The 17,715-nt window shown below is 34.0% G+C and overlaps 1 protein-coding gene and 1 long non-coding RNA gene across 3 annotated transcripts in view; one reads left to right on the top strand and one right to left on the bottom strand.

The window, feature by feature from the left end:
- Positions 1-17,715, bottom strand: part of LOC147578586 (uncharacterized) — a 291,483-nt gene that overhangs the window by 126,494 nt on the left and 147,274 nt on the right. The window lies entirely within an intron of this gene.
- CALCRL (calcitonin receptor like receptor) overlaps positions 1-17,715 on the top strand; it is a 101,883-nt gene that overhangs the window by 76,305 nt on the left and 7,863 nt on the right. For both annotated transcript variants that reach the window (XM_025935040.2, XM_086719111.1), the window contains 5 exons: positions 7,142-7,268; positions 10,362-10,515; positions 12,474-12,534; positions 12,619-12,685; positions 17,383-17,601. In XM_025935040.2, coding sequence (XP_025790825.1) covers positions 7,142-7,268; positions 10,362-10,515; positions 12,474-12,534; positions 12,619-12,685; positions 17,383-17,601 — 628 coding nt within the window. The remainder of the gene's footprint in view (positions 1-7,141; positions 7,269-10,361; positions 10,516-12,473; positions 12,535-12,618; positions 12,686-17,382; positions 17,602-17,715) is intronic.

Raw genomic sequence — 17,715 nt, 5'->3', positions numbered from 1 at the left:
AAGTAACATTTCATTAGGTCATATGCAGTCTATTTCCAAATTAGTGAATTTCAATCAATGTGCTGAAATCCATCTCCCTCAAACTAAACACAGTGAGAAGTGAAAACATTCCTACTCAGTAATGTGAGTCTTGGTTGGAAAGTTTTTTAAGTATGCCCATTGTAATTAAATAATAAAAGCATTGCATTTCCACATTAGAGTATCAGAGCTGAGTAAGGAGACAGTAGTACAAGAATTAATAAATTTACTCTAACAAAAATCAGTTCCACTATGACATAATTGCTATTACTGGTTTATGGAGAAGAGTCCCAGGTATAGAAATTAAAGTAAATTAACTGAATTAAATAATTTGGACTTATTGTAAACAGCAAACTTATTACTTGAGTTATAACAATGTTAAAGATCACATATTTCTGTTATTATTTCTTATAAATATGTAACTTCTTTATAGGTATATTTAATTGATTTTGCTTGTGTAAGTTGAAACAAGCACTATTTAGGCATCACAAATTTTCATGGAAATAGAATGACAAATCATTTTAAGAAAACGAATGATTCACTGCTTGATACAGTCATTTGAACGAGTTAAAAGTTAATAATTTGAGATAGAGAACATAAATAATGATTTGAGATAGAGAACCCCAAACCGATAATATTTTTTGCAATTTGGTTTTCCACTCTTGCAGGCATGGTTTATTTTCCTAGACTGTACCCATGGATATGACTATATATTAGAAGAAAGCCAAAGTAAACCCTTTAAAGTATAGCATCTTTTTAGTAGTTAGGGAAAACAAAACCCAAAAATGACTGAACAGTATGCTGCTAACATTTGCTAATAGAACACTGAAATGTAACACAAAAGAGTATGAGCTTCAGAATCAAAAATCATTTAGTAAATTATACTCTTTAATTTTCTTCATCTTAGAATAGAAAAAAAACAATGTGGAGTCTTGCCTTATGCTTTTTTTCACCCTGTCCTTTGTGCCCCTTAAAAACTCTAAGCTCATTTTTTTTTTTTTTTTTTTTGAACTTTGACTCAGAGTAACTTCTTAATCTCCTTGGAATGCTTTTCTTCCATATTCTTCTCTTGTTTCATTTCTTTTTTTTTTTTTTTTTAATTTTTTTTTTTCAACGTTTTTTATTTATTTTTTTTTGGGACAGAGAGAGACAGAGCATGAACGGGGGAGGGGCAGAGAGAGAGGGAGACACAGAATCGGAAACAGGCTCCAGGCTCCGAGCCATCAGCCCAGGGCCTGACGCGGGGCTCGAACTCATGGACCGCGAGATCGTGACCTGGCTGAAGTTGGACGCTTAACCGACTGCGCCACCCAGGCGCCCCTCTTGTTTCATTTCTATCTTGTGTCTCCCCTCACTCTGGCCACAGTATTTATCTATTTCTTAATCCTATTTTAATTTCTAAAAAGGATATAACACTACCAGGAATTACGTGATGTAATTTATGTGTGAATTTAGCCTTCCACCTGAGTGACATCCGTATTATTCACAACTGTTTCTTCAATACCTAGAAATATTACACAATATATTACTTATGCATCAATAAATAGTTATAAGTGATTAAATGAATACTGAAAGAGACAGAAGCTTTATTATTTTCTCAAAATTCAAAATTCAAATTCAACAGATCACTTAATAGGATTGTGACCTGGAGCAACTTACTTCAATTTTATTAAAGGATAATGATATTTCAGGGGGTTATTACATCATATAATGAGTGTGAAGTACTTACCTCTGTGTCTATTCTAAAAGCTCAATAAATGGTGGCTGCCATTATTGCGAATTTTATCTCTAAAAGGGTCTTTTGGGGGAGTGTAAGAATCACAGTCATTCAGAAAGCCTGTTTCTTCTCTTGGTTTCCTGCCCGTTAGAAGAGCAGGAGGAACTCTTGCATGGGGCAGCTCACACATGAGAAAGCCTTCTGGCCACACAAAATGTGCACATCTGTTCCTTAGGCAGCCCATATTCATATGTTATCTTAACTGAGCAACCTTGAAAGGCAGGGGCAAAGGAGAAGGGAGCATGATAGAGAAGAGCAACCATTTCCCTCCAGAAGAACTTTCGTTGAGCACTTTGGTTGAAACACTCTTGTACGCTTCCTAATCTGATTAAATGGATTAGAAGCAGCCTCCAAAGAGATCTATTGATAGAGGTTATGTGTATTTTGTGTCATACCTATCCAGGTGAATACATCAACTCAAGGTTCCCTTCAGTAGTCAAAAAATAACCACACTGATTTTCCTTTTTTTTTAAAAAAAAAGTTTATTTATTTATTTTGAGAGAGAGACAGAGTGGGGGGAGGGCAGAGAGAGAGAAAGAGAGAGTGAATCCCAAGCAGACTCCACACTGTTAGTGCGCAAAGCTCGATGCGGGGCTCGAACTCACAAACCATGAGATCATGACCTGAGCTGAAGTTGGACGTTTAACTAACAGAGTCACCCAGGTGCCCCGACTTTCCCTTGTAATACATGTATTGATTTCTGCCTGTTTCTTAGCTATGTTCAGATTAGCCTGGGCTTTCCTCTCAGATACATGGTTAATGTTTTCTTGGGAAAAGAGCTGAGCATTAAGAAATTAAATTAGATACACTAGCATAAGAAAGCAGTACTTTTTAGACTGGGCTATTCTTATATTGTTTATATTTCCTCTTTCCCTTACTAGTTTTGCTCAGGATTAGTATTGAGTGAAAGTAGTTTGGAAATTTCTATCTTAGGTCAAAACCAAATGGGAAACAAAGGCAACATATTTTGTTCATAGTGTGGCAGAACTTTGAATATGGGACAGCATACTACTTGGGGCCTGTATGATAATGAAAGCAGTCATTTGGAGGCAACTCTGGGAAGGATGAAATGCCTAGGGAGATAATTCAGGTTGCTTGGTCTCCTGCTCTTCATCACATGTAAATTATCTTTCCAATGCTAAATCCTTTTGCTTTGTAACAAAAAGATGGCAATTTTTGTTTCATTGTATTACTTAAAACATGGGCAGTTTTAGATTACTAAAACTTGATGCTATTTTATTGTTTGTGAGAGAAAACCAACATTGGAGAACTTGAATAAAATCAGCCATATGACAGCTGTGTTAAAAAAATAGCTAACTTATCATGGGTGAGATATTATGCTAAAAACACTAGACATGATTTATCTCACTCCACTTTTCATTCAATCTTATGAAGTATTGTTATCCCTATATTACAGATGCAGAAACCAGGGATTAGAGTTTTTAAATAACTTGCCCTAAATCATAATATCAGTAGATAATACAGTCCAGATTCATTCTCAGGCCAGGTTTCAAAACCCACTCTGAAATATGTGTACTGACTTGATACGACCTGCTTCTAATTGTTCCAAAAGAGAACTGAGAGGCATAGTTAGATTACACATGAGGTATGATGATTTGTTGACACACTTACATCAACTGCCTCTAACACTCTGATTGTCAAATTGCACGTTGAAATAGATTCTGGGGCGCCTGGCTGGCTCAGTCAATTAAGCATCCAACTCAATTTTGGCTTAGGTCATGAAATCATGGTTAGTGAGATCAAGCCTCTTGTCAGTCTCATCGCTGCACCGTAGAGCCTGCTTGGGATTCTCTCTCTCCCCCCATCTCTCTGCCTCTCCCCTGCTTGAGCTCGCTCTCTCTCTCTCTCTCTCTCTCTCTCTCCGTCTCTCTCAAAATAAATAAATAAACATTAAAAAATATACTCTAAAATAATCATATGTAAGAATATGAAATGGAAACAATCCAAACCCACAAACCACATTTTCTATTCTGTGGCTATGCTAGGATAGAAAGGGATACTATAACATTAAAACAAAGCAGAGTGTTTTGTGAAACATTCTCCAAGTGTATGAAACAATTGTTTTAATATTTTGAGTAAAAGAAGCACATTTTAAAATTTACAGGTGGTGAAATTGGTTGCATTTGAAAAAAAATACCTGAATATTTTTAGAGTTTCATTTAAAGAAACTAATGTGTTTATCAAGGATGTATTTTGGTTTTCATTTACCAATTGATTTTATTTGTACTGATGTACTTACATGTGTTAATGAATATGTTTAGAGAAAAACAATATGCATCACTAGAAACATTTGAGCATTTTTACCACTAGGCCTTGATAGAAAGCATGTGTGGGACAGCATCTGTCTGCATTTAAGTTGCACAGAACCTGGAGGAAGAAATGGAAGACACTAAAGCAATAGCTATAGGCTAATGTTACAGATAGTTGGACATATTTACACAACACAAAGTGAATTTATTTTGTAGTGGTTCAGTTTAAGACAACAATATGGACAGCTAAACTGGATATCAGGGTTCATAAAACAAAGTATTTGGCTTGAATTCTATAGGGTGGATTATCTATGTTGCCCATGTTATTTAGACGATTTTGTAAAACACTCAAAATAAGCTTTATGTCTCTGTACTGAAATGATTTCATGAATCCTCTTAAGTATTTGGTTTTTATATTAAATATTTTATTTATAATAGGAGTTCATTCTATTATTTCAAACTTTTACCCATCATATGGTTTTATTTGTGTTCTAAAGAAAGAAATGCAGTATCTCTCTTTATCACAGAGTAAGAGACTAAGAAGCTGTTCTTTTTGTTTGTTTTTGCTACTAGAGTCAAAATAGCTATATCTTTAGAAGAGAGTAGATGCAGGCAGCTCGTTTTTACGTCCTTAACTTTCAAATGAGATTGAGGTAGGAGCAGAGTCATCAGAAAGGAGGGAATTCTGAAAGGAACAGAGATACTATCATAGAGGAAAAAAGGAAGCTTAAGTGTACACAAAGAAAGTTTAAATTACTTTCAGCTAATTAGTTAGCATTCCATTTTATTTATTTTTAATCTTTGCACATGTGAATATTATGAATCCCAGTAGTCATAATATAAATGCTGTGCATTTATGTCCCTTAGCTTATCTTTTGGCTCTTCTATTACGAATTGTCATTTTTAAAAGCCTTCTTTAGTGTTTGTTTTCCTTCATTCCAACTTACTCTTTACAAACATTTCTTATTTTCTGTCTAAGCAAACCTTCCTAGTATTTTGGCCATAATTTGAAAACTATGAAATTTTGTGTTTATATATATATATGTCTTAACCAACGGACCCAAATATAAGTGCGTTCAGCAGAAAGGGGCAAAATAGCCCAGCTAAGGAAAACATTTTATTTTATTTTTCCCATGATGGTAGCTGAGTTATTCAAATTCTGTTATGAAAAAAAAGTGTATATTTGCATGGGTGAGCAGTTTTTCTCTAAAAATAATTGGCACTGCACAGACACAGAATAAACTCAAGGAAGGCATTTTAAAATAAGACCATGTGGACATATTTTACATGTTCATAATGCTCATCATAGACGAGTGATCAATTACAAAATAAAAATAAAAATAAATACATAAATAAACTATACATAATATAAATGATCCTGAAAAGAATATTCTTTACTAGGTCTTTTCTCACACTCATTAATTTTCTTCACTCTCAGCGAACATAAAACACTTGTCACTGCTGTGGTATTTTATCAAAAGAGAGCCATCTTTGTATTAATGTTGACTTTACTTAAATAGTAACAGCAGTCATGCCACTTCTCTGTTAAAAAAAAACTTTTGGAGATTCTTCTTTCTATAGAATATCATCTATGCTCTGTTTTTTGGTCCCTGTCTACACCTCCCTACCTCACGCACTGCAAAGTCAAATCAAGGACTCTCGAATATGAAAACACTAGCAGGTCTCAGCTGTTTCTATTCTGAAGGGTTCCAGCTGGATTTCACATACTTGTCGCATATAACTGTCTTATGCTCAATGATTGACTTAAGAGCCATCTCATTCATGAAGACTTTTCATTGCCTCCCTCATAGCACCCACTTCTGTGGAAGGCATGTAAGTGAATACGGATTTGGACTGAATTCACTTCTAGACCCTTTAAAATACTAAAGCTATATATAAAGTCACAGATCTATAGCTGGAAGAAATTTCAGAGACAATATAGCTTAAACTTTGCATTTTTAAATATAGAAAACCTTGGCATCCCACCCTAACTATAGTATCCTGGGCACATAGTTTACTTAGGATAAGGTGATATAGTGATAAAATTAAGTTTAAATCTTCTTAAAGTTTCCAAAGTAGAAGTCATTAGTTTGTATTCTATAGGATAGATTATCTAAATTGACCATATTAATTTCTGTAATGAAATCCTTCCTCATATCTTCCTACATTTGTGTTTAGTTTTGATATAGTTATTCAGTTTCAAAAGGATTCCTTTCTAGTAGTTTAAAACGTAACCCATAATAAACCCTCAAATAAATGCTTCTTGAAGAAAAAAGAACTTGAGTTGGTCTTTGAGCATAAGTAATTCAGTCATATGTGCACAATCCGGTAAGGTAGATGTGGATTCAATCTGAGGAATAGTATTTCCTATCGTTAATAATGACTTTTCCTAAAATTTATTTAATTTTGTTTTACATAGGAAGACCTCCAGTAAAAGGTGGTAATATTTTCATATCTCACATATGACTGGGCCAATTAGAAAAAAATTCAGTAGAGCTGAACAATCTCATTGATTGCTAAGTCTATATTTTTACCAGTTTATCTATTCTGAATACAGTGTTATCTTTCTCATGCTTGGTATGCATAATCACTACCACCACACAGAGGCTCTATAAACAGGACAACCACAATCATAAACAGGCTATATAAACAGGAAAACCTATGTGGTATAGTGAAAAGAGCATTATCTGTGTGAGAATCTGACAGACCCAAAGTTTTCAAATTAATTAGTTGTAGGATTTTTTAATCCATTATCTAACTTCACTGAATCTCAGTTTCTACATTTTTCAGAATAAATTAAAATATTAACCATGGTAAGAGATTAATAAAAGAAATTTATGTAGAGGTCCTGTATAGGCAAACTTCCTGTTCCTATGTGTGTCTCTCCATACTGAAGCAACTCATTTGTCTCTATTTTAAAGCATTATAGGTTTTCCCTAATTAAGATTTTATTGAGTGAATCTTGGGGAGAAAAAAGAATTCTTCCATATTTGGAGCAGCTGCTATGAACTGTGAATGTATCTCATTTGAACTATTATTAAAAAAAATAAAATATGTGATTTCCCTTGCCTTTTAGGAGCCTAAGTTGCCAAAGGATTACCTTGCACAAAAATCTATTTTTCTCCTTTGTTTGTAACTCTGTTGTAACAATCATTCATCTCACTGCAGTGGCCAACAACCAGGCTTTAGTGGCCACAAATCCTGTAAGTAAAATGAGATTGTATCCTTAGGTTCAAAGGTTAGAGGGAAAGAAATGTGAAAGGTGGTGGGTGCATGGGTGGGGGGGTGTCCTGATATATGTAAGTGTGTATAAATACATATGTGTGTGTGTGTGTGTGTGTGTGTATACACACACAAAATAGGGTCTGGCATATGAAGAATATATATATATATATATATATATATATATATATATATATATATTTATTTATTTATAACTAATCTACAAAGGTAAATACATCTCAATATTTCCCAGGTTATAAAAGTTGACTATCAAAAGGAAGAATACATTTCTATGCTTAAATTATTTATATATGATACATATACATATCATATATAAACTATACATATATATATATATATGTATAGTTTATATATGATATGTATATGTATATATAAAACTATACTATATATATACATATATAATCTACCTCATTTTATGCTTAGGGTCCTGCTGCTAGTGGGACATAAGAATTTATGACCACATAACATCTACTCAGTTGAATTTTAAAAATTAATCAAAGCAAATAATTGTGTAGTTAGAAAAAACAAGACATGGTAATAGAAAAATTCCTATCCTATATTTGGGATCAGGCTGACTTTAAATAGTTGATAAAACTAGAGGAAAATGACTTATACATTAAACTTCTTTACATTAAATTTTTAAAGGACTCTACTAAGTCTTCATTATCTAGGCAAGTATTTATAAATTGTTTCTCTATAACACCTTTGGAAGTACAATATTTTTCTTTAAAAAAATTTTTATTGGAGTACAGTTTCCACACAATGTTACATTAGTTTTAGGTGTATAACAGTGATTCAACAACACTATATGCTTTTCTCACCACAAGTGTAGCTCTCACCTTCGCTGTACATCAGTATTACAATACCATTGACTATATTTTCTGTGCTATACCTTTATTCCCATGACTTATTCATTCCATAGGATGGAAGCCTGTGCCTCCCAATTCCCTTCACCCATTTTGCCCATCTCCCGGCTCTCCTACTTTCCATCTCTGGTAACAATAGCTTGTTCTCTGTATTTAAGGGTCTGTTTCTGGAAACACAATTTTTAGGATGAGTATCAAAAGATACACAAAAATAAGCACAGAGACTGTCATAATATAAAAGCCATATTTTAAAACATAAACGCAAGTTTACTTATACAAATGCACACATTTTATGTAAACTATATGTACATGTGAGCTATATTTAAATCAAAGTATCTCCAAAAATAACAAACATATATTTAAGTATTTAAAATCATCTGCTTTTGTAATGTTTGTAGAATCCATACTACAGTTTTGGATATGGATTTGTGGAGGAGTGGATATGTATTGTGTATATAAAATGTTTTTTTAAAGATTAAGTTATCTAGTTACTGAAATCAGGGAAGGGAAGGAATTTTCACTCAATGGGTCAATAAACAATACTCTCCTACGTGTTTTATGTCTGTATTGGGGTAATTTCCAAAATGCTAAGATTCCCTGCATTGTTTGCACATATGTATCCGGATTGCTTCATCTTGTATATGTTCCACTCTAACATCACTGGGTGAGGAAACACACTGGGATATAATTAACAATATAAAAAAAACTGGCTACTGGGCTATCATTTAAGAGTGAATTTCTCTAGAGCAAAGAGATTAGGAGTTTTGTCAAGAAGCTGCAGAGCAAGAGATGATAAATCTTACATTTAGATATGAGGATATTGTATTTAATGTGCAAATTGCAAGCTATAATATAGTTGTTCTTCATGTATTTTTGGAAAATTTATTGTTTATATCAGCAATGCCCTTCATAAAAATATGTTTGTGAAGCATGTTTTAAGTCTTTTTATCATGGTGGCTGATAGATTATTTTTAAGGGAAGTTAGTAGTAAGAAGCCCAATTAGATGTGCATCTCTAAAAACTATAACAGGTAAAAAATTTGAAGCTGAAGTCCATTATTTCTATAGAATATAATTTAATAACTCATTATTACCTTTGGGAAGACTCTGTTAATATAATGTTGTGTTTGACATCAAGATACTTTATTTAAAATTTAATGTTATGCATTCTGCCAATGTATTTAATGGGAGACGAAGTTTTATCAATGTCCTTCAGGTAGAAAGCATTGTGTATAATCATGAAAACAAAATTAGAATTATAAGACTTGTGTTCAGGGTGTAACCTGGGTTGATATTATATGAATATTAGCAAATCACTTAACTTCTCTCAGTTTTCTATCCGTGAGATATGTGCCTAGTGATAAATTGTGCCACACAGCATTAAAGATTAAATAAAACAATATATAAAAAATACTTTAAGCTACCTAATATGCAAATGTTATGATTACTATTCTATGTTAACAAAGTATTTATTTTCCATGTATTTCACTTCCAGCTTTCTTTTTAGTGAAAAAAATATTTATATCAAAAATAATGATAATTGCCATTAAATATTTATTGAACAGATAATTAGGAGCTCATGAGAGTGATTGGCTGTATATTTCTGGGAGAGCTTTAAATTTATTCTCCTTTCTAACAGAGTAAAATATATCTCTTCCTTCTTCATATTTACCCTGTATTTGAACCTTCCTCTTCCTATCCCTAAGAATAGAGAAGAGAAAGTGGAGATCTCAGGAGAAAAGGAAGGAAATCATATTTTTTTCTTCTTTTTACTTACATGAAATCCTCAACCTCATTTATGAATAACACAAAATATGGCTCGCTAGATTATTATTCACTAAGTAGTTGCATTGATAGCAGTTATATGCAAGACTTTGAATTGTTGGGCATTTTTCACGAAAAAGCGTATTTGGAAAATACACATCCACTAAATGTAATAAATTTGGAATTTACACATTTCTTGGGATGTATATCATTATATATCTTTAGAGTCAGTGGCTAAAAACTTTTGAGGCACAATTAGATCAGGATGAAGACTGGCATTTTACAGTCTTAATCATTAGCGCATAAGATTTTGTGTAGAGGAGAGAAAATTCCATATTTCTGTATAACTAAGTTAAACTAGACTATTGCTTTACATGTGAATTCATAAATACTGATTGCTTTCTTCTTTCTTTTTTTCTCACAGATTAGTTGTAAAGTATCTCAGTTCATTCATCTTTACCTGATGGGCTGTAACTACTTTTGGATGCTTTGTGAAGGCATTTACCTACACACACTCATTGTGGTGGCTGTGTTTGCGGAAAAGCAGCACTTGATGTGGTATTATTTGCTTGGCTGGGGTAAGTGCCATTATAGGTATGTGCTGCCTCACCTTTTAAGAAAGCTCTTGGAAGATGCAGAGTTCCTTTGAAATACAATTTTCCTTATTATTAATCATTCTTAAACAACATCAGGCAACTAACCTTTGATTATTGCTGTAAGTTGAAATATTTTTAAAAGTACCACTGACTCATTGTTTTCAGTAGTCAAAAGGTCAATAATACAATGTTGTTGTTTTTTTTTTCTATTTAATATTCCAATGTGTATCTTGGCTGAATAAGCAGTGGCTAACACAATAGAATTGGAATCATGAATTAGGGATCTAGTCTTTGTATTATTCTGAATCTCCTTATTCCTACGTGCAAAATGAGGGCATTGGGCTTAACCAGCTTTGAAGTTCCACTCTGAAAAATGTTGTTTTTTAAAAAATATCATTTTATTGTAAGGGTAGAGGGATCAGTTATTGAATAAAGGCACACAAAAGATCTATTTTTCCACACAATCTCCTGACATGGTATCATTCACAAAGCAAATAATGATACACTTTTAGCATATTTTCTTATCTTTTTCTTCTTATTTTTAAGGTTTTTTTTTTTTAATTCTGGTTAGTTAACACACAGTGTTATATTAGTTTCAGGTGTACAATATCGTGAGTCAACAATTCCATATATCACCCAGTGTTCATCATGAAAAGTGCACTCCTTAATCCCCATCACCTACTTAAACCCACCTCCCCTCTGGTAATCATCGGTTTGTTCTCTGTAATTAAAAGCCTGTTTCTTGATTTGTGCTTCTAGCATATTTTTATTTATTTTTTTAAAGTCACATTTATTTTATTTATTTATCCTGAAAGAGAGAGAGAGAGAGTGTGCAAGCAGGGAAGAGGCAGAGAGAGATGGAGAGAGAGACTCCCAAGCAGGCTCTGTGCTTTCAGTACAGATCCTGCCACAGGTCTTGAACTCACAAACCATAAGGTCATGTCCAGAACCAAAAACAAGAGATAGACACTTAACTGACTGAGCCACCCAGGTGCCCCCTAGCATATTTTTAAAAATAAGTAGAATAATGAAAAATATATAATGTTTAAAATGAATTCAATTGGGCTAGTTTCCAGAAACATAACTGAAATTATACTTCCCTATCATATATCAATCTGCCTATCTATCCGGCCAGACAACAAATAGACACTGATAGATGGAGGTATGTACACACACACACACACACACACACACACACACACACACTCTTTAGTATATTCAGTATATTTAGTAAGGTTACCTTTATAAAACATTTTTTCATTTTATTTTGGAAAAATCTGATTTAGAATGGTAAAAATATACAAATATCTGATATATATATATATAATCTTTCTCTTTTTCTTCACCTGATCAGTCTCAACTTCTTCCCACATCTGACTATCTACTAAGTATTGGCCAATTCCATATCATAGAAAATATATATGAATTCTTGGGGCTCCTCGGTGGCTTAGTCAGTTGAGCATCTGATTCTTGTTTTCGGATCCTGTCATGATCTCATGGTTTTTGGGTTAGAGTCCCATGTCAGGCTCTGAGCTGACTGTTCAAGGAACCTGCTTGGGATTCTCTCTGTCTACCTTTCCCCCACTTGCACTCTCTCTCTCCAAATAAGTAAAGAAGTAACTTAGAAAAAGAAAATCTATTGAATTCTTCTAAGTCTTGGGGCTTAGGCAGTAAAATTATGGACTTAGGCTCTGAAGTCCACGGATTCAAAATGACTTCTATTAGAAGAAACCACACACACACACACACACACACACACACACACACACCCCTGAATATATAAATAACAAACACTTCATAATATTTATTCAATAAACATATAGTGACCAGTTATGTTTGTTCCGAGAGTACCTCGGAGTTTCATATTTTATGACACATTTTAGAAATTCCATCTACAGAGAAAGTTGCTTGTTTATTTTCTTTTCATTTGATATTTACAGGATTTCCACTGATCCCTGCTTGTATACATGCTGTTGCAAGAAGCTTATATTACAATGACAAGTAAGATAATCTCTCTTTCTGATTTCTATTGGAACTAAGTAAAATGAAAGTCTTCAACATAATTTTCCTGTTTTTTTCCCCAAGCTGCTGGATCAGTTCTGATACCCATCTCCTCTATATTATCCATGGTCCAATTTGTGCTGCTTTACTGGTATGTAATTAAAATTTTCCTTTTTTCATGATGTTCATATTTCAACTTTATTTCCTGAATCATTTGGCCTATGATATCTTTCAAGATCCTGGGGGAAATAATGACATGTTCACAGTGTTTAATTGAAGACAGTGTAATAAAGGTGTTGTATTTGAAGTGAAGGCAGGGACAGAACAGGAGCTAATTCCTAAGGGATGGCCAGGCACCCAGGACTAGCAGTGGGAAGCTGTTAATGGGGCTAGACCCCAAGAGGGGTCAGAACAGTGTTACTGGATTTAGACCAGTGCTGGGAGGAGTGGCCCAACAGGAGGTCTTGATTTGAGTGGAAGAACACAGCCACTGCCAAAACCACAGCCTGGTAGGGAAGAAGAAGGAGGAAGAAATACCGAAACTTCTCTTTTCCTATGCCCTGATTTCTTGGTTCTTCCCTTTGGCTAAGTGCAGCAAATATCAGAGAGCAAGAAAGCTTGAACGATGATGCAATCTTTAGAGGTGCCTCTGAGTTTCCTGGGGCACAGAGCAGAAGAGAAGGGCAGAGGGTATAGATGATGTGAGTAGGAATGGCAAATGGGAAAAACCCACGCACCTATGTTGGTAGTAAGAGTAATAGTCCCATAGAGAAAAGACTTTAATTTGGAAAAAGAGAGTATTGGTTAAACTATTGTTTTATTATTATAATGATCATTACTTAATATGAATACACCAATTGGACATTTTTAAGTGTGGTTACAATGAAACGGAAGTCACAATCAATGCTTTTATTACATTGTTTCAATAGGGAAATAAATTAATCCAGATTAACACACTTTTTTTTCGTATAGCATTAGAGACCAGAATGTAATTACACTCTCTGAGATGGTAATTACAACTGATACTCAATTATATATAAAAAGATAAAGGTGGTATGTTTCTCAGCCAAAATTCAGAGCTTCCTAAACCTTGTTTTCAAATGCTTTGTTTTGGACAAATATTCTTCTATTATTTTACTACATTTGCTAGCTGTAGGTTAGTATATTATTATGTTTGAACACTGTTCAAGCCATTGTCGAAAACAAGTCACAATTAAGAGGGAAACTTCTGGAGGCTGAAGGCCTGGGCTTGAACTCCTTTTCCACCTCTGACTGGCTGTATGACCCCAGGCAATTAAACTAATTACATTGTGTCTCCAGTCCTTCCCTGGTAAAATAAAGAATATTATAGTACTGATTTTTAAATCCTTTTAACAAAGAGTTAAATGAGGTAATACATATACAGTACTTAGCCTGGCATGTATAAAGCACATAACAAATGTCAAACCTCTGACTTGTGCCTGGCCACATAAGACAGCCAGTTCAAAAATTAACACATGGAATTTATTATATCATTTATGGAAGTTTTAATATACTGTAATGTAGACTCTAGTGAGAATTTCATAGGCAGAAACATTTCCTTCCCTTCTGCCCTGCACCTACTGGGGACATGCACGACACACTGTGTTCAAGTTGTACCTTGAGATATCCTAGTATTCTTTGAAAGAGCCTGCACCGGAACCTAGTTCTACCACATCTGGCTGGGTATCTCAGGGCAAGTTCTGCTTTGTTTTGTTTTGTTTTGTATTTAACCTCTCAGTGCATTTGTTGTCTCTTCCATGATTAGGGAATAATAAGAATGGATACCTCAGGTTATTGTAAGAATTATATGAGATGCATCCTGCTAACCCAGTGCCTACAATACAAAAAAAAAAAAAAAAAAAAAGTACAAACAAAAAAACAAAACAAAACAAAAAACTGTCCAAAGAAATGCTTTAAAAAGTTTCTTGTAACTTCTACATAATACTCTCACTCTGTTCTGAGGAGAGTTAGAAGAAATAAGACACGTTTTGGGGCCACCCAGGAGGTTACAGAACATAAGGCAAGATTTATTACAAGAGATCTGACTATTCTGCAAAAGGGTATTAATTCAAATGCTTAAATCAGAGAGGTTCAGGAAATAAGTAAAGGAACCTTAGCAAATGAAAAATGTAATCGTCACTAACAAAATCCTTAGAAAAGCCTCTCCACATCCGTTTTGGGAGGGAAGAGTAGATGGTACAGCTAGGGTAGAATATCACATAGAAATATAACCCATCTACTCTGTAGGAAAGGAAGTGAAAATCCACATTATTTGCATAAAACTTTTTCCATTTTCTTGGCTTAACAAAACAGCAGGAGCCTATTTTTCTACCAGGATAAATTGTTCTGTCTGTTTAATTTTGAGGGCTCCTCACTGGTTCTGGCCAATTCCAAGGTCTTGGGAGGGGACTTAGCAATTGTTTATATGGTCACATGCTTAAGTACATTTTTTATAAATAAAATATTTCAACCTCAATCGGTTTCTTTCCACTCAGACTTCCCCTGTCACATTTCCCCTTGAGCTGGGTGGAATTCAAGTGGCTACAGCACTTTTGAGATCCTGCCAAAGGGAAGCTGAGAGGGGATACATTTAATTTGTGTTTAGTGAGAGATATTTAAGTCCGTTCAGTACATAGTTAAGTGATTGCTGGCTGTTCTACTATCGGAATGGCTTGTAGGAATCCTCCAACAGCTACAGTGCTGATGCACCCTGTTTCCCAGGGTGGTACCGTGATATGAAAATGTCCTGTTGTGCCTACCAGCTATGTGATCTTTATGCATATTGGAGTAAAAACAAGTTTCTTTTCTTTACCTTAACTAGTTTTGCGCTAAGATACATGAGATTTAGACCTGGTTCGTCTGAAATGTAAAATTCTTGTTCTATTCTTATTCAAAATAAATGGCAGTATTTGCAGAAAATAAAGTAGGGAGACTTTCTAGTGTCCCATTTCACATTTTAAATTAGATTTGCCATTTTGGAGAAGCAGTTTGCAGTTAGAAATTTTCATTTAATGGACACCTAAATTGCAGCATTTCTACTGATTTTATAATTTATGATTTTCTCTGTAAGGATTATAAAATATTTTCTATTCTAAATTTATAAGCAGATAAAGGGCATTATTATATTTTCTTCTACGGACTGGTAGTGATTTCCATTTAATCAACACTTTTAAACAGCAATGAGTATTTAGGAAGGGAATATAATAAGAAGGGTGGAATAACAGCTGATGTGTTGATTTGTCATGTTTCCTTCTTACACCTGTTGAAATGGCTTATTCTGCTTTTGTCTTTAGCAGAGATATTCCTGTGTCTATAACTCATGTTACTTTTCATAGACGTGTTTCCATCAGGGTTGTAGTGAGCTGTATATCTTTGGAGCATATGTTCCATTAGATTCTCTAAGAATAGTAGTAGGATATTTTTATGCCCAGTTATTTTCATAACACATGCCTTAAATCAGCAAAAGCATTTGTTCACTGTTTTCTGTATTAAATGAGATGCTATAATTACTATTCCAATTTATTAAAGTATGCAGACATAAAGTATGTATGTATGTAGCTTAAAAGTTTTAGATTATTAAAGCACAGATCCTAGAAGTCAGGGTGAAGAAAAAGGAAAGAGAACATAGCATAATAGCATAAGAGTCCTGAGGGGCTCTTCTGGAGTTAATGCCATTAATCCTATGGGAGGCATAAATATGGGCACAGAGAAAAATAGTCAAGTGTAAAAGATTTTGACTTAAATGAAGATAAGAAAGTGGTATTCAACCTGAGAGAGAGAGAGAGAGAGAGAGCAAAAGAGAGAGATATATTAAAGTAGAACTCTGTCCATTGCCTGAGTAACTTAGTTATCCATGCTATATTTTGATGTTTTATGTCTCCCTTTCAAAAAGAATATTTTGTCTTGGGGAAAGTTGTTAACACACAGCAAATATGTAATTACAGAAAGAAATTAACAAAAGTCCCTGTGGGATGCCAAAATTATTTTATCTCTAGGATTATCTGGGTTGAACATCAGCTGATTTAGTGTGTGACCAGCCTCCTCAGAATGATAAAGAAGCTTACAATACTATACTGGGGAGTTATGAGGATTATTGCTACAAAAAGAAACACAGGAAGAAGGAACCAAAAAGATGAAAATGGTTATTTTGTGGTAGAATATGTATTTGGAAAGTTCCAGTATGGGTAGTGATACAGAGGAGATACTTTAAAAAATTAGCATTTGTCATAAACAATTCTTCCCTTTGAGCTGAAAATGTTGAAAAGATTTAGTTTTTGGACCACAGTGAAATTTTAAAAAATTACATAAGAAAATGAATTGATAAAAACACTCATATATTTCTTAACTGAAGGTGTCCTACACTAATTCTGCCGTAATTTTATTTTTCTAAAGCCTAGGTCCATTAAAGTTGATGTACTTGTTAAGTTAATAAATCACAATTGTAGAAATACAAGTTAATATATTGGACATATATTCTCTATGGTAGAACATATTCTTGTACGTTGAAAATAATCTAAGATTGGGGCTCCTGGGTGGCTCAGTCAGTTAAGCATCTGACTTGGTCTCAGGTCATGATCTCACGGTTTATGAGTTCAAGCCCAACGTCAGGTTCTGTGCTGACAGCTTAGAGCCTAGCGTCTGCAGATTTTGTGTCTCCCTCTCTCTTTGCCTCTCCCTTGCTTGCACTCTGTCTCTGTCTCTCTCTCAAAAATAAACATTAAAAAAATAAATAAAAGAATCTAAGATTTATAAATTCAAGGATCCTTCAAAAATGCTTCTTAATATTAAATATGAAATAATTTTCATGATGTCATTTTATTTTTTTAGGTGAATCTTTTTTTTCTATTAAACATTGTACGTGTTCTCATCACCAAGTTAAAAGTTACTCACCAAGCGGAATCCAATCTCTACATGAAAGCTGTCAGAGCTACACTTATCCTGGTGCCATTACTTGGCATTGAATTTGTGCTGCTTCCGTGGAGACCTGAAGGAAGGATTGCAGAGGAGATATATGATTACATCATGCACATCCTTATGCATTATCAGGTATGGTGCTCTTGAATCAGGAAGGCAGCTTGTGAAATTTGGTATTAAATTGCATGTGGCTTTGGTTTTAGTCTTAACTGTGTACATAGCAAGTTGGTGACAAATAATGTATCT

This window comes from Puma concolor, chromosome C1 (genome assembly GCF_028749965.1).
Source record: "Puma concolor isolate L17-30 chromosome C1, mPumCon1.1.hap2, whole genome shotgun sequence".
NCBI lineage: Eukaryota > Metazoa > Chordata > Mammalia > Carnivora > Felidae > Puma > Puma concolor.
Note: the sequence above shows the minus strand (reverse complement) of the source record. Positions and strands in the feature narration are given on the sequence as shown.